Here is an 18,667-nt window from a genome sequence, read left to right on the forward strand (position 1 = left end):
GATGTGCCACCAATTGAGATCATGCATGTGAAACATACCACAGCATGTAAAAAAAACTATAAAAGTTGCACAATTGTTGTAACATCCTAACTTGTATGCAGATGTTTATGAAAGAAGGCAATTTGCCACCAAAATTACTATAAAATGTCCTGTCAGCACAACTAAGGATCAACAGTGTCATCCACATCCAAAGAATAGGAAAGTAGGCCATTTGTCCCTTGAGTATGCACCACCATTCAATAAGATCATAGCCCCCCTAATTGTGGATTTAACTTCACTTTGATGCATGTCCACCCCTACATCCCAATAATATTTAATATTCTTGTCAATGGAAAATCTGCTTTGACTGTGCTCAAACACCCAGACACTAGGCCTTGCAAGGGAAGAGAATTTCAAAGACTTGAGAGAAGAAATTTCTCTTGATCCCCATCTAAAATGGGAGACACTATAAAGAAACTGCATCTCTTTGTTCTAGATTGTCCTTCGAGGGGAACCATCCTCTCAGCATAACCCTCCAAGTCCCTTCTCAATCATTGATGTTTCAATAAGATCATCTCTCATCCTTCAAAATTCCACTGAATAGAGGCCCAACTGGTTCAACATTTCCTTACAAGATCACACTTTCACTCCAGGAATCACTTTAGCAACCCTGCTCTGAAATGCTTCCAATGTAATAAAGCCCTTCTAAAGTAAGGTGTCAATGCTGTATACTAGACTCTTAGGTGTGGACTCAGCAACACCCTTGACTAGTTAGCAAGACCGTTCTATTCTGATACTCACCCCTATCCCTTCCAATTAAGGCTAACCTTCCATTTTTTTTTCTAATTACTTGCTGTATTGACATGCTGATTTGTGTCCAAGGATACTCAAGTCCACCTGTACTGTTTTTCTCTAGTTAAATCATATTCTACTTCTTTATTCTTCCTGTTTAAGTGGATAACCTCACATTTTCCCACATTATACTTCACATGCGGTATTCTGTGCCTGCTCACTTGACCTTCGTAGAGGACTTGACAGGGTATATGTGGAGGTTATGTCCCCCTTGGAAAAACTCAGGACTTAGAGGTCATAATCTCAGAATAAGAAGTCACACATTAAAAAAGAGAAGGGGAGAGATTTCTTCTCTGAGGCTTTTGGATTGTGGAATTCTTTACAACAGATGGCTACTGTGGTTGGGTCATTAAAGGTATTCAATGCTGAGACAAACAGCATTTAATCAGTAAGAGAATCAGGGTTTACAGGGGGAAAGATAAGAAAGTGGAGTTGAGGATTATCAGATCAGCCATGAACTCATTGAATGGTGGAACAGACTCAATGGGCTGAATGGCCTACTTCTGCTCCTCTGTCTATTTATATCAACCTATAGCCTCATTGTATATTCATCACAATTTGTTTTACTACCTGGTTCTTGCTCGACCACTTTCAGATGAATTATCAAGGTGTATTACTTGCCCTCCTCCCTGCACTAACTCATGTTCAACAAGCTGCAACAACATGCTGTGGATGGCCTCAAGAAAGTGAGAGATGAATTGCCATTCTTGAATGTTGCTGGCCAGACCTGAGTTGTGGATGCTGCTGGGACTGGAAGTAGGCCAAGGTGAAGCATTTGGACCCAAGTCATTCAGAGATTTTGGACAGGGAGGGATGGGGCAGCCTGGGAAGAGAGATGCAGCAAGTGGATCTTGAATGTAAGGTGCGGTTAATAGGATGGAAGGTGGTGGGAGAGAGAAGGAACTTCAGGGCAAGGGTAGCCCCTTTGCTGATACAGCACACCCCCCTCCAAAGATGCACTCCCTTCTGTACCCTCCTTTTCCACAAAATATGCCTTCTGACTCTCACCCACGCCAGCTAACTTATGGCACTACCAATGTTGGGTTCAGTGCGATTGGCTCAATGCCCATTATTGTGTTTTTAAATTGCGGGTTCACCTCTCATCAGATTTCGTGTGCCCTCCTCCTCAGACCTATTGTAAACACAGCTGCCATGAGGCTGTAACATCCTGGCCACTGAGGTATTTGTCATAGAGTCATGGCGATGTACAGCATGGGAAATAGACCCTTTGGTCCAAGTAGTTCATGAGCCAACCAGATATCCTAAACTAATCTATCCCATTTATCTGCACTTGACCCATACCCCTCTAATCCCTTCCTCTTCATGTACCCATCTAGTTGCCTTTCAAATGATATAATTTTACCAGCTCCACCACTTACTCTGGCAGCTCATTCCATACACGCACCACCCTCTGTGTGCAAGAGTTGCCCTTTAGGTCCCTTTTAAATCTTTCCCCTCTCACCCTAAATCTATGCCCTCTACTTTGGGACTCCCCCACCCCAAGGAAAAGACCTGGTCTATTTATCCTATCTATGCCCCTCATGATTTTATAAACCTCTATAAGGTCACTCCTCTGCCTCTGATGCTCCAGGGAAAACAGCCCCAGCCTATTCAACCTCTCCCTATACCTCAAACCTTACAACCCTGGCAACATTCTTGTAAATCGTTTCTGAACCCTTTCAAGTTTCACAACTTCCTTCCAATAGGGAGGGAGACCAGAATTGCATGCAATATTCCAACAGTGGCCTAAGCAATGTCCTGTACAGCCGCAACATTACCTCCCCATTCCTATACTCAATGCTCTGACCAGTAAAGGAAATCATACTAAACATCTTCTTCACTATCCTATTTACCTGTGACTTCACTTTCAAGGAAATATGAGTCTGCACTCCAAGGTTTTTTTGTTCAGCAACACTCCCCAGAACCTTACCATTAAGTGTCCTGATTTACCTTTTCAAAATGCAGCACCTCACATTTATCTAATTTCAAATCCATCTGCCACTCCTCAGCCCATTTGATCGAGATTTCTTTGTACTCGGAGATAACCTTCTTTGCAGTCCACCGCATCTCCAATTTTGATGTCATCTGCAAATTTACTAACCATACCACCAATGTTCATATCCAATCATTTATATGAATGATAAAAAGCAGTGGACCCAGCACCAATCCTTGTGGCACACTACTCTTCACAGGCCTCCTAGGATAAAAACATTGAGATTAAAGCCCCCAGCTCACAATACTGGCTATGCTTCCCACCTGTCCATCAAAATAAAGAACACTAGGGTGGCATGGTGACTCAGTGGTTAGCATCGCTGCCTCACAGTGCCAGGGACCCTGGTTTGATCCAGCTTCCACACTGTCTGTGTGGAGTTTGCACATTCTCCCTGTGTCTGCGTGGGTTTCCTTTGGGTGCTCCAGTTTCCTCCCACAATTCAAATATGGTGCGGGTTAGGTGAATTTGCCATGCTAAATTGCCCATAGTGTTCTGGGATGTCTAGGTTAGGTGCATTAATCAGGCGGAATGGGTCTGGATGGGTTACTCTTTGTTGGGTCAGTATGGATTTGTTGGGCCAAATGGCCAGTTTCTACACTGTAGTGATTCTACGATTCAGATGTCTGCTAATTGCATGCAGCTCTTCACAGTCCTTTAGAGACAAACTTAAAATTAAGTTTTTGATTTGCAAGCACAAGGGCACTAATACAAACATTGTAAAAGACTTAAAAATTTTCAATTTACTAAGACACTGGCTAATGCACACTGATAAAACCTGATTTTTTAAATAATATTTTCAGTGATTTGAAAATCCCAGCTGGTGGTCCAGATACACTGATTAAAAATGTTTATTTTTGGTGATGAACTCAGTTTCATTGGTGTCAATAAAGGTTATCACTCTTAAATGCAGTGAATATTCTTTAGGGAAATAAAAACAATTAGATTCTGCTGCCCTGCCTGATTATATTGGGTCATGGAAAATTTTATACTTGAGATTACGTAAAAGCATAATCGAAAGGTTGAACCATAATTGCATGATAGAAAACTAGTGCACCCAAAGTAGAACCTGTACCCCAGAGTTCTGAGTGGATTAATGCCGCACATTCAAATACAAATGAACAGTGTTAAAAGGATTGGCTCAAACTGATTGGACTGTAATAATGAACTCTACCTTTTTCAGCTGGGAATTTGAAGATTCCAGGCTGATTGAAGGACACAACCTACGGCCTTGTCTTTTAAATCAACCTGCCTATTCTCAGTTCCCCAGTGCAGTACAAACACTTCATCATTACTCAAAGGCAAAGGGAAGTCTTGGGGGGATTATCTTCAGTTTAAAGTATTCCTCCAGCTGTCTCTTAAGACAAATATATATAGATCCATGCACATTCCCACTGACTGAAAATGTTTGATTTCTGTGTCCACAATGAAGATGGATGTCTACACTTTCCACCTTGGCTTCTCCAGGAACACATGTTGAAAGGACAGCATTTTGAGCATCGCAAGAAGCCAACTTAATTGGTTTTAATTGGAGCTGATCTGACGGCCAATTAAAATCTGAATACCAAAGGAAAAAGAAACCTCCATATGGGCAGAGCAGCTATCTCGTTGGCATTGGGGCTTCTAAGGTTTTGTGGCCCTGGATCAATCACAGATTAATCTGAGGCACACTGACATTTAACAGGTTTTTAACAAATGCTTTAAGAATATTTCAAATCCTTGTTTCAGTTCCGAATTGGGTAATGGTTAAGAAACATTGAATCTCATTTTAAGTGACATAGCAAATGTAGCCTTGCCAGAAAGTGATATCAGAAACTCACTGCTGAAAAGCTGCCAGAGCAAATCAAGGATCATGACCTGGCCTGACTTCACAGCCAAGTACCATAAGGATCCTCTCCGACCCCAGAAGTACTCTGGCAGTGCTTATGTACAGAATAGAAAACCAGTGTGCATTCTGGTTTATAAAGCTGAACCTTCCTGAACATTTTGTAAACTACTTGATATTATTTGAAATGCTAAGAGAGTGAGATTCTCCACAATATGCTCTCAATATCAAGATTTCTAAATTTCTAGCAGCTCAATAAACATACCCAGGCTGAACTTCTTTTAAACAAGACCGTTAAAGGTTCAGTAAGGCTCAAAGAAACAACATGAGCAGGGTACACCTCCCTCTGACCTCACTTCTGGTGCTGGACAGGCGGCTGAAATGTAAACTATAGTTCTTACTGTCTCGTAAAATATCTTTCTTTAAATGGAACAGCAGGACTTGGGTGAGATACAATATGAGTATTTTGCATCATTATTTACTGTGAAGAAGAATATGGAAGCTAGAGAACTGAGAGAAATAAATACTAACATCTTGACAAGTGTTCATATTACAGAGGAAGGGGATGCTGGACATCTTAAAATGTATAAAGATAGATAAATCAACAGAACCTGATCAGGGGTAAACTGGGAAAGCCAGAGAAGTGATTGCTCGATCCCCTACTGATCCCCTAGATGGCATAATGTTAGAGTAAGGAGTTGCCCTATATCATTGTAGGTGAGGTGCTAGAAGAATGGAGGGTGGCTAATGTGGTCCATTATTTAAGAAAGGTGGTAAGCAAAAGCCAGGGAACTATAGACTGGTGAGCTTGATGTCAGTGGTGGGTAAGTTGTTGGAGGGAGAACTAGTCATTTGGATACAAAATTGACTTGAAGGTAGCAGACAGAGGGAGGTTGTGAAGGGTTGTTTTTTGGACTGGCGTCCTGTGACCAGCGGTGTGCCACAAGAATCGGTGATGAATCCACTGCTTTTCATCATTTATATAGATGATTTGCATGTGAATGTAGGAGGTATGGTTGGTAAGTTTACAGATGACACCAAAATAGAAAGTGTCGTGGGCAGAGAAGAGATTACCTTAGAGTACATTGGGATCTTGATCAGATGGGCTGCAGAATGGCAGATGCAGTTTAGTTTAGATAAATGTGATGTGTTGCATTTTGCTAAGGCAAATCAAGTCAGGAAATATACACTTAATGATAGGGTCCTGGGGAGGGTTGCCGAACATAGAGACCTGGGGTGTAGGTGCATAATTTATTGGAAGTGGAGTCGCAGGCGGTAGACAGAGTAGTGAAGAACGGAATTGGTATGCTTGCCTTTATTGATCAGTGGATTGAGTATAGGAGTTGGGATGTCATGTTGTGGCCGTACAGGACATTAGTGAGGCCACTTATAGAATACTATGTTCAATTCTGGTCTTCCTCCTATAGAAAAGATGGTTAAATTTGAAAGGGCGCACAAAAGATTTACGAGGATATTACTGAGGTTGGAGGGTTTGAGCTCGAAAAAGAGGTCGAGTAGGCTGGAGCTATTTTCCCTAGACTGTCAGTGACTGAGGGATGACCTTATAGATGTTTATAAAATCATAAGGGGCATGGATAGGGTGAATAACCAAGGTCTTTTCACCAGGGTAGGGGAGTCCAAAAGTAGAGAGCATTGGTTTAGGTGAGAGTGGAAATATTTAAAAGCGAACTAAGGGGAAACCTTTTCATGTAGAGGGGGTAGTCTGTGTATGGAATAAGCTGCCAGAGGAAGTGGTGGAGACTGGTACAATTAAATTTAAAGGCATCTGGATGGGTACATGAAAAATAAGAGTTTAGAGGGATATGGATCAAATGCTGGCAAATGGGACTAGATTAATGTAGGAAATCTGAACAGCGTGGACAAATTGGACTGTTTCCATGCTATATAACTCTATAAACTCTAAATATTTTACAATAAAATCTGCAACCTTAGAGGTAATAAAAGTTCCAATAAGTTCAATTAAATTACTCTGAGGTTAATCACAATATGGTCAATGGTACAGCAGATGAAGACAAAAACTCTGATAGAAAATTTAAACATGTAATAGGACGTGAACAATGAAATTATTTAGCTGAATAAACCTATAGGATATTTGTAAAGACATACTGACAAATTGGGATCATGGGATGCCTGGTATAAAAACCGAAGCTGGGACAACTTGAGAGAAGCTTGTCTGAGAGTCGTATTAAAGAATTAATCAAGGGGAGGGGAGGTCAAGGGGAGAGAGAGAAATGCCATTTGAAGGATTTAATCAACAGGACACAACGTCAGGGTGGACAGAGAGAGAGAGAGAGTCAAGTGAAAGATTTAATCAAGAGGTAAGAAGATCAGGTCAGGAGTGGCAAAGGAATGGAGAGGCATCTGTCAATGCAATTAAGGAAAGATGAAACAAGGAGAAAAAGGTGGAAAGATCTCATTAAAGACAAAGCAGCTGGCCCACTGAACTTTCTGTAACTGTATAAAATTGAGTGCTCAAGCAATGTACTTGTAGAATCCTTATGATCATTCATGAGAGTGGTACTACTCCTTGCATGCTTGTATACCAGAGAGATGATTCATTCTGAACACGAGATGTAATTCTCCGGGCACTCAGTGCTGCAATATTTATATTTAAGATAGAACTAGGAGATTATTTTGAATAGAAAATACATCCCTCAGACAATCCTCCCCTTTAGCAAACTATTGAAAGATGTATGAAGTACAGTGATGTTTGTGACAGTTTACTTGACATCCAAATCTATTGAAAATAGAACCTAACATATTTCATTGTCTAATATAGTTTGAGACAGTTTCTTTGGTGAGTATATTTATGATCCACCAAGAAAAATGTTTCCAGATATTATGCAGATAAAGAAATGCAAACTTTTTAAAAGATAAGCAACAACTTGAATTCTTTTAACTTATAGCTTTTTTAAAGCTAAAATAAAAATGAAGAGGTGTTGTAATGAACTTGAAACATTAACTCTCCTTCTCCAGAGATGCTACCAGATCTACTGAGTTTATGCAGCACTTTATTTCATAGGAGGCTTTTAATATTCAACAAGTAGATGCACAGCTTTCTTTTATGATAAAACAGAATTAGTTATATTAAAAGAAGGTGGCAGATGAATACATGTGTGAAAGGTTTTGCTCCATAACAGGCTGAAACCACAGTCAAGAAAGTTACAGATATGTTTTGTTCATCTCAGGTATGGGAAAAAAAACACACAAAAGAGTCACCACCTGGCGCTGATTCCATTTATACAAAATGTTTGCTGTAAAACACATCATTTATCATATCCATGTCATGTGATGCTCCTACTTAATGAATCACTTGCCATGTGGCTCACTCATTTTAAACACAGAATGAGCATTGTGTAGTTCTTCCATTCAACTTGGATGTCATGAATCGAATGTATACTTAAACAGACAAGATTCTTATGGATATTGACACATATAAGTTTCTTTGGGGACTTCACCAAGTCAAGGTAAAGTGTGGGACACTCTAGGACTAGATGGCATAATGTTAGAGTAAGGAGTTGCCCATATAAGACAGATTCTGGATTAATGGTGCTGGAAGAGCACAGCAGTTCAGGCAGCATCCAAGGAGCAGCTGCTGCCTGAACTGCTGTGCTCTTCCAGCACCACTAATCCAGAATCTGGTTTCCAGCATCTGCAGTCATTGTTTTTACCTCATTTAAGACAGAGATGAGGAGGAATTTCTTCTCTCAGAGGGTGGTGAATCTGTGACATTGTTAACTACAAACGGCTGGAGAGGCTGTGTTGTTAAGTATATTCACCATTGAAACAGACACATTTTTAATCAGTAAGGGAATCGAGGGGGATAGGAAAAAGGCTGGAAAGTGAAGCTCAGGATTATCAGATCAGCCATGATCTCATTGAATGAGGGAGTCGATGCTATCGGCTAAATGGCCTATTACTGCTCCTATGACTTATATCCTTGCTCCATTGATATATTCAGAATAGTGTCAGCCTCCCAATCATTTATTCCGTTCATTCTATTACTCAATTAGATGGCTTCATTTTAGTGTATTTACAGAGGCTTCCCAGTATTACCTGTGCTCCAAATATATTATGGTGTATGTTTGTGGCTTGTGTTGGACATTAATGATCAACATTTTCTGCAACAGCAAGTGGTTTGTTATCTGCCTCCTTGAAGCATTTGCCATTGTACCTGAAGCATTACTCTTCACTCATAATAGTTCTTCACTGACGAGTGTTCAAAATTGCTGCTGCAGGAATGCAATGTTTGAAGGTCCATGTGGTCTCCAAACAACAATGCTGCCACTTACTGATACGCTATCGTAAAGCAATGAAGAACTGGTATTCATTGGCCACTATGTCGAGATTTCTAATCAATCCGTTCAGAGATATTATGGCACATCTCTGAAGCAGGTGGCCTTCTGGTCCAGAGGTAGAGACGCTGCCATTGTGTCAGAAAAACCCTTACCTGGGATAGCTTGTATACATACAGATTAATGAGGTGTCCTTGTTCCTTTGGCATGAATGAAATAAATTGTATAATTAAATGTATAACATTATGCCATCATTGATCAGCCAAATTATCCATTCCATCCGAAATAGAGTCAAGGATGTCAATGAATTTTTCTTTTAATTAAAATTGTTGGTCTCCAGAAAGTCAAAGCCTCAGTACCCAAAATAGAAAATTCCCATCGAACACAAACTGTCAGCATTGTGTATTCCCATGGTAACATCTTGTTTTTGTGCACTTAGTACAAATCTTTGCCTGCTTTTAAATGCTGCAACCATGTGAATCAATACTTTAGCACAAAGTAACGGACCAGAAACTCCCCTATTACACCAATAGTGACCTGTCATTCTGATCCCACTGGAATTTGTGGGATCGGTATGAGGCTAAGTCTTTGGCATGGATACTGGCACTAACAGTAGCATTTCTAGTGCCCATCTGTCCATTTCCATAGAAATGTGTGTCTTTGCTTCTATCTCAGTATTTTTTTTTTAACTGTGGAACATTCCTTTCAGTTTCCTTTACAGGCAAAGGGGATGATTGATACAGCATTGCTTTAAAAGTAATTAGGACACTAGGTTGATTGCTTGGCTTTGACACCACCTGAAGGACACAGGGAAACTGACATGCTCTCGTTGACTTGGCATATCAGGTGCTACAGAAATTCTGAGTCTCAATGGAGAGCAGGAAACTTCCAATTTTAGTGAGCCTCTGTGAGACCCACTCTCTAGCTCTCAGTTGCCTTGAAAGATGTTATTTTCTTGCGATTTGTGATAACAAAGGCCATTAGAACCTCAAATAATATTGGTGCATCTTGTTCGATTATCAACACCACTGGAATAGTCGTGCTATCTACATCACGTGGTGTGGATAGTGGAAAATTAATACTGGGCATTTTCAGTCCTGAACTAATAGTGTAAACTTTACGTTATAATCTCCAAATATTTGCATTGCTCAAAATGAGAATGCTGCATAAAAATCTAAGAAATATACTTGTAATTTCATATTAATAGGATTCCTTCATTGAATAATAATCCATTGTGAGCTGCTGCAGAATGATTTTCCTCCAATATTTCCAAGGCACAAATCAAAGGATAAAAGGATAAAGGCTCATGGCACAAAGTTCCTCTCCATTAGCACTACATCAAAATCTCTAGTCCTGGATGAGAAGATCGAGCACAAGAACATAAATGCATTTATAATGAGTTTCCTCACTTCCCTAGGTCTACTCTTGGTAGAGGCCAAAACATGCAGCAGCCACAGCCTTAATGTTTACAGTATTGTTGTGTAAGGGTGGCAAGTTTTGAAAGGGTTAATGATTAAGAGTGCCTCAAATACCACTGTGTCATATAGCCTTGGAGAGGGAATAGCTAAGGATCTTGAGAATCTAAGATCTTCCATCTGAGTCTGAGTCTGAGTCTCTATAACAATGCTTTTCCTATTAATGCCAACAGTTACTTGTTTGCTATGAATGAGCTACATTTTTTTAAGATTGGACAATCAAGTACTTTTTTCTCTACCACACTAGACCAAGTAGGTCCTGCTGACTTCTACTAGAAAAGACAGTGATGATAGCTGATAGCATTATTAGCAATGGTAATGATTCTGAATCTTGCAACACTTAAGGCACAATCCATTGGATCAGACACCTATCAGCAATCAAATGGTATGCACATTTATCAACAGAGCCCATAGTATCAGGACAATAGGCGACATAGAGACATTGGACAAAAACCAGAAGGACCCAGAGCTGGAAATTATTATGGCTGCAACATGGCTGTCAAACTTGCAGCAACAGTAAACCTACATTATTTGTTTTTGGATGAAAAATGTTTTCTGGAAGTCCTTCTGTTGACTGCTATTAGAAAACCCCTTCCCTCTATATCCAAGTCCCTTCAGCAGAGTTCACATCTGATATAATTTGCATAGCAGTTCAAAAAAAAGATTAATCTATATTCATATAACTGGGGCTGATATAGATAACAACAATGTATTCTTAGCAGTGTTTGAACACATTAACTGATTCAGATTCTCAGTAATGGGCTCAGTAATGAATTTATTGACACGAGAAATCTGTGCTATCCTTGTCTTCTTATTCAATGCACTAATGTGGAAAGGCAAATAAATGTACATTACTCATGGAATGATGTATGACTTATTCTCCCATTGAGTTCCTATTAAGATAAACATCTTTGCTAACTGAAGCATGCAGTACAAAACAAATTATGTATAAATAATCAGGATCCAAACAAAACAGTGCCTTTAGAATTTATAAATACAGTTACATCAGATATAATTAATAATCATCATAAAGACTCATAACAAAATCCAGAACTTTTAATTTAGCTGTCTGTTAATCATAACTGTTGGTATGAGCTATCTTCTTTGCAGGATCATACATACTGGTGAATTTTTAATGATATCATTTTACAAGTAATAGTATCAGAAACTTTTTAAATAATTTGTTCTTCATAACATAGATAATAAGTATGCCTATTGTTTTGATAGATGGGCCAATAAAATCTTTGAACATTTTAAACTATGTCTTATTTTATCAGCTTGCAAATGTTTGAAGTTACATTTTATGAGTTATTGTAATAATATGGTATATCAATTCATACAATATATTTTTAGTGAGTTTTGTCTCACATCTTTCTTTTTTTTGCATGGAATTGATTAAATTAGCATTGAGTACCCATTATATAATTCTACAGATTGAATTAGTGTGTCAATTGGATGCCTGACTTACCGTAGTTGTCTTTATTCGCCCACCTGGCTGTGTGCAGGTCCAGCCTGATTTATTCATTAACAAATTGCAACCTTCTCCTTCCAAACACGGAAGCATTTCACACCATTGTCTAGTCTTTACAATCCGTGCTGTAAAACAAAGAATGATTTGTATCACTCCAGTGAAAAAAAACTCTTAGCCCCCTCATTTATTTTGAAAGGAAGTACAATTCAGATACTGTGGGTAGAGACATAAAGACGTTTTTTCTTGACTAAAGTTGAGTTTGATTGTTTCTCCATTTATATGCTTTCCTATTCTGTGTTTATGTATTCCATGTAGTTATTCGAGAGTGAGGAGAGGTGTGGGATCTGTTGTTAGACCTTTGTAAAGAGAGGGCGCAACATTCTTGGCACAGGCATTTAACAATGTCTACCATGGACCATGAGAAGCTATTAGCATTTCCACCAAAACAATCGTCCTTGTGACCCCTCAGGAAAGACTGCAAACTTCAATACCAAAATCAGTTCATGAAATGGAATCAAATCCATTAGGAACTAAGATGAAACTCAGCAATTTATGTAATTTTATCCTGCAACACCTTAATTTACATTGAAAGTCTTGCCAATAACAAAGTTGATATATGCATATACACCGACATACATATATACACATTTGATGTTGATTCTGGGTGGAATGACCAAAACTGTTTGACAAAAATAATTGCATTAATGGATTATCTTTTTTTTATAATGGTATAACATAATAGCAGCTTGGATTTCCATCCCCTAGGTGAGGTAGCAATGCTTTTGGCTATGTAATATTGTCACTAACTCACCCTAATTTCCTTCCAGATTGCTCATTTTCAAGATTTGGACTGGGGTGTACAAAGTTAAAAATCACACAACATCAGGTTATAGTCCAACAGGTTTAATTGGAAGCACTAGCTTTCGGAGTGTCGCTCCTTCATCAGGTGGTTGTGGAGGACACAATTGTAAGGCACAGAATTTATAGCAAAGGTTCACAGTGTGATATAACTGAAATTATACATTGAAAATTACCTTGGTTGTTTGTTAAGTCTCTCATCTGTTCAAATAGGTTCACTTCTTTCATATGTAAATCACAAAAACTTTTTTTAAAAAGGTACATTCTCAGGTTAACTGTAAAAATTGATGTTAGCCAGACAATATGTTGAAGGTATTAGCCCCCGTGTTCTCTGTCTGTGCTATAATGTTTAGATTGATTCTAATCTAAAAAGTGAGATAACAGAGTTTTACATGAATTCATGCAGTTTTTGAGCAAAGTACGATGTAACTCTGCAAGTACAAATTCACCCCACGACCGTATATGTGTGCATGTAGGTCTTTGTGTGTATGTGTGTGTGTGTATCTGTCTGGGGTGTGGGATGTGAGTGTGAGAGAGAGTGTATATGTGTGTGTATGTGAGTGTAGAGTGTCTAAGTCTGTGAGGGGATGCATGTGAGAGTGTGGGAGGGTGTGTGTCTGTAGGACACACACCCTTACAGACACACACATTCCCACACTCACACATGCATCCTCTCACAGACTTAGACCACTCTACACTTACGCACACACATATACACTTTCTCACAGACACTCACAACCCCACACCCCAGACAGACAGACAGACAGACACACACACACACATACACACAAAGACCCACATACACACATATACCTATACGTTTGTGGGTGAATTTGTACTTGCAGACTTACATTGTACTTTGCTCAAAAACTGCATGAATTCATGTAAAACGCTGTTATCTCACTTTTTAGATTAGAATCAGTCTAAACATCATGGCACAGACACAGAACAGAGGGGGCTAACACCTTCAACATATTGTCTGGCTAACACCAATTGTTACAGTTAACCTGAGAATGTACCTTTTTTAAAAAAGTTTTGTGATTTACATACGAAAGAAGTGAAACTATTATGGTATTCGAACAGATGAAAAACTCAACAAACAATCAAGGTATTTTTCAATGTATAATTTCAGTTCCATCACACTGTAAACTTTTGTTATAAATTCTAGGTCTTACAACTGTGTCCTCCACAACCACCTGATGAAGGAGCGGCGCTCCGAAAGCTAGTGCTTCCAATTAAACCTGTTGGCTCATTTTCAATGCAGTTTGAAGGAGGAATCCTACTTCTCATGTACTTACCAACATTGAGAGGGAGAAAAACCCAATTTCTGGCATAGCCTTTAAAAAGACTGTGGTCAGTTAAATGGGAGCATCATTTTCCCCCAAGAACATCTGCAGTAAACTGAGGGAATGTGAGCATCTGGGAGTTCTGCATGATTCTCAGATAAACCACTGGATATTTCTTTAAGGAGAAACCAGAAGAGAAAGTTTGTTTGGCACTAAAAGCATAAAGATCCAAGTGTGGTTGCATGAGGCAAAGTGCCAAATGCACCCAAAGCACTTCCACCACCTCAAGAACCTCCACAAAGGAAAAAAAATGCAACAACCATATAATGCTAGCAATGGTAGGTCTGAGGACTTTCACCAGTAAACAATATCTAATACTCAGGGATCCTCTTGAACACTTTTATTTTTATTTTGTTTTATTTTATTTTTCATTATCTATGTGTGCAGGTTCTAACTGAGGTCATCCTTTATCATAGCAAATATTTGATGACTTTTATTCAGAATCACACAACTAAATTAACATCTGTCAACAATATTCAAGGATTTAAGGAAACAATGTTCTACGTTAATTTAGCCTTAGCTCATCTGGAGAGAAATTCTGATCTCATACTTGTGCCATATCTGAGGTTATCATTTTACACCTTTGTAACATTATTCAACTTTACTCCCATCTCAGTTCATCTGCTTCATCCACATCTTTGTTACTCTTGACTCAACTGTACCAACACCCAACCAGCTGATCTCCTAAATTCCACTTTCTGTAAACTTCAAATCATCCAAGACTCTGCTGCCCATCTCTTAACTTGCAGCAAGTTTCATTCTGCTGTCACCCTTATGCTTACAGAACTTCACTGACTTCTGATCAAGTAACATCCCTTGATTTTAAAATTATCATCCTTGTTTTTCAGATTCCTCCATGGCCTTGCTCCTCTCTAATCTCTTCCAGCACAGCAACCCTTCAAGATATCAGCACTCCTCTCAGTCTAGCCTAGTGTGTACTCCCCTCATATCTGCTCCAACAATACAGGTTGTGCCTTCAATTCCTTCTGCCCCAAGCTCTGGAATTTTGTCCCTCAACTCCGCATCAATCTAGTTCATTTTGTGCCTTTAAAACCCTCCTTAGAAAATCTTTCTTTGACGAGACTTTGGTCATCTGACCTAATATCTCTTTTGTGGCTTGGTGTCCCAGCTGTTTTGTAATTCTGCAGTGAAGTGTTTGCTTCATTATATTAAAGACACTATTTAAAAGTAAGTTGCTTTTAGTATCTTAGGATGCTTGGGAAGAGGATGACATCAATGCCTCTAATTCTGTTAACATTAACTTATTTCCCCTCAGAAGAGAAGATGGCTTACTACCAAAGCCAAAAACATATAATCACAGTGGAAGTAACATTAGCAAAGAAAACCATGAGCATACTGGAAGTGGGGTTGTAAATTGGGGCAGGCAGATGCATACTGAGCTGTCACATGACAAAAGTATAATTGCAGCCTGCAGAGTATCTGGTATAGACATACAGGATACACGATAAGGTCAATGATGTTGCGCACTACCTAAACTTTAACAGAATGTTAAAGCTGTTCCTGTTTCTAAATTTGGGTAGTGGTGATGTTGATGAACAGATGCATTTGGCATTTGCTCCTTGTGATTGTGAGAACCTTAGTACAGGATGACATTTCCTCAGCTTGTTTGAATAGGCACTTGGTAGTGTTGAACTTGAATACTGCTGAAAAAATGGTTTTATTGTCAAAATGTTTCACCTTGTTCCCTTGAGGCCAAACGTGAGAACACCAAATTTCAAACAACCACAAATTACTTCAAATGATCTGCACCCTCCCATCATAACTTGTCATGATCACTTGAAGTTTGACCTCTTCCAGTTGTTTGGGTTTTAAAGCCTTAGCAATATGTCTCCCTTTTCAGCAATATTTTGTCTGACAAGATCACTTGCGACCTTCATGATCTGTCTGGCAGTGATTATGGTGAGTCTGACTAAGTGATCGTGCTGACGCACAGAGGTGGGGGTGGGAGTGATAATGATGCAAATCAGAATTGCAACATTTGGAAAGAAGGTTGTACGGTGTGTAACAAAACATACTTAATAAGAACAAGCTTTGAAAAACAAAACAGAAATAGGAAACAAAGAAAGTTATCCTGGATTGAATTAAAACCTGATGTAAGATGACAAAATCATATACTGCGTACTAGAAACATTTTAGAAACTGTGGTTGCAAGTCGCACATATCAAATCCAGCAGAATATAGAGAGATTCACTAGCAGCTTTAATAACATTTTCACACTTTTTGGCTGAATTTGCAAAGAAGGTCTGGGTGAGGATCGGAGGTGAGTGGTGCAGGAAGGGAGGGGAGCAATCTGACACCAGTGGTCATTGTCATAGATCACACATCTCTTGTTGTTAACATCATGATTCTGACCCCGGAGTTACTGCCAGATGAATGATGTTGGGTCACAAGCTGCTACACATCTACAAGAGGCAGGTAGACAAAATTAAGGGACCTGGGATTTTCAGCAGACATCCCAGAATGGGCCCAGACCAACTTGTGAAGATCTGGTTAAGAAGAATGTGGGGGAGATATGGTCCACATTTCAACCCAGGAGAGACTCCCAAAGCCTCAGCAGAAAGAGTTACTGGGTCACACCATCCCAAGAAGGGGATTGTCCCTCCAAGATCACATGCAAATAGCTATGACTGCTTTAAAAGTAAAAACAAGTGATAATTATATCATTTAAAAACTGTCTGTACTAATGGGGAGCACTGAATGGATGGACATGAGGACATATAAAGAGATGTTTAAGGACACAAAAGTGGAGTAGGTTCCGGAGATGTACACGAGTTGTTTCAATCTGTGAATAGATCTGTTCCCAAGTAAGGAATTACTTGTCTTTTCATCATGTTGGTGGATGAAAAACTTACCTGGCCTTTCTTTCCCTCTGTCTCCATTTTCAAAGTGACAGCTCCCAGCTCAGCCAGTGGGCACTCTGATCACTGAATACTTCGGGCGTTTCTCATGTGCCCCCCAGTCCTGACAGCTTGCCTGCTCTCTGTAATTGGGTGACAAGCCCACTTGCTGGCCTTTAATTAGCCATTCCTTTGAAAATAGTGGTGACCATATCTGAAACACATCCTCGTTGGCTCAGTGGTTAGCACCGCTGCCTCACAGCACCAGGGACCTAGGTTTGATTCTAGTTTTGGGCAAATGTCTTGTGTGGAGTTTGCACATTCTCCCCGTGTTTGCGTGGATTCCCTCCAGCTGCTCTGGTTTCCTCCTACAGGCCAAAGATGTGCAGGTTAGGTGAATTGGCCATGCTAAATTGCCCATAGTGTTCAGGGATGTGTAGGTTAGGTGCATTAGTCAAGGGTAAATATAGGTTTGGGTGGGTTACTGTTCGGAGGGTCGGTGTGGACTTGTTGGGCTGAAGGGCCTGTTTCCACACTGTAGGGATTCCATCAAAAAAAAATCACAGAGTCAGGTCCCAGAATTTCTCTCCACTTTGACTTTCTGTCACCTGGATAAAGATTTTGCCCTTTGTATTTGTAAAGCTGCCCACTAAAATCAATATTTATATTTGTAATGGTTATGTCCATCAATCCAGCTTTCTCCAGAGCTGGTTCTGCAACCTTGAGAAATAATTACTAAATTTCAATTGCTCTAATTGAATGAGAAGGAAATTCTGTTGTGTCCACAGGAAGGAAAACAACTTCAAAGGTCTGTTAACAATGAGAAACTGAAAAAAAAGGTTCCAAGTTAAAATATCTTGAAGTGGGGCAGCTGTACAGCCAATAGCCATGCAGGCTAATGGACCAAGATTAAAAGGACAAAGTGACGCAGAAAGTTCAAAGGAAAGAATCCTGCACCAGACTAAGGCCTCAGATTCCTGAGAAACAAGGACACTTCCAATTGCCCCATAGTTTCCAGGGATGTGCAGGCTAGGTGGATTAGCCATGGTAAATGTGGAGTTACAGGGATATGATGATTGGGGGGGCAGGGGCAGGGTCTGGGTGGGATGCTCTTCAGAGGGTCTGTGTAGATTCAATGGGCTGAATGATTTCTTTCCGTGCTGTAGTAATTCTTTGATTTTACAGACAAATGTAATGATACTGAAAACTGTCAATTCCTCTTTGATAGCAACTTCACTTCCAGCATAACATGTTTTATTTACTGAGCGAACAAACCTAACAGCCAAGCTGCTGCTAAACAAAAAAGTATTTACAGCAATTCTGTTGCATTCCACTTCACATCTTTTTGTTGAATAGAACTTTTATATGCTTAGCTAATGCTAATTAGTCATTTTACTTCCCAGCTTTCTGGTTTCAGCTCATACATTAACAAACTGCAAGAGGAAAGGTTGGCACATATTTCTGAATATATAATTTCTGACATCGGGTGAAAGTGTGACCAATAAATAGATTGGTGTTTTGCTAATGTATTGGTTTTCAAACAGCAAGGACAAAAAAATCTATTTGAAGATTTTCAATGGTCTTGCACATTGTGAGATATGCAATGTGGTGATTTATAATAAAAGCAATGTGATACCAAGTTGCAAGAATCAATAATGAGACCACTGATTGTAAACAGTGTTATGCCATGTGACGCA

At 39.5% G+C, this 18,667-nt stretch overlaps 1 protein-coding gene across 3 annotated transcripts in view; it reads right to left on the bottom strand.

Annotated features, from left to right (window-relative positions):
- The window catches only part of tafa5a (TAFA chemokine like family member 5a), a 630,927-nt gene that overhangs the window by 105,702 nt on the left and 506,558 nt on the right, over window positions 1-18,667 (bottom strand). For all 3 annotated transcript variants that reach the window (XM_087999537.1, XM_087999538.1, XM_087999539.1), the window contains exon 3: window positions 11,906-12,033. In XM_087999537.1, coding sequence (XP_087855663.1) covers window positions 11,906-12,033 — 128 coding nt within the window. The remainder of the gene's footprint in view (window positions 1-11,905; window positions 12,034-18,667) is intronic.

The sequence above is a fragment of the Chiloscyllium plagiosum genome, unplaced genomic scaffold (assembly GCF_037043375.1).
Source record: "Chiloscyllium plagiosum isolate Xiang-an unplaced genomic scaffold, Cpla_swu_hap1 HiC_scaffold_23, whole genome shotgun sequence".
NCBI classification, from domain to species: Eukaryota; Metazoa; Chordata; class Chondrichthyes; order Orectolobiformes; family Hemiscylliidae; genus Chiloscyllium; species Chiloscyllium plagiosum.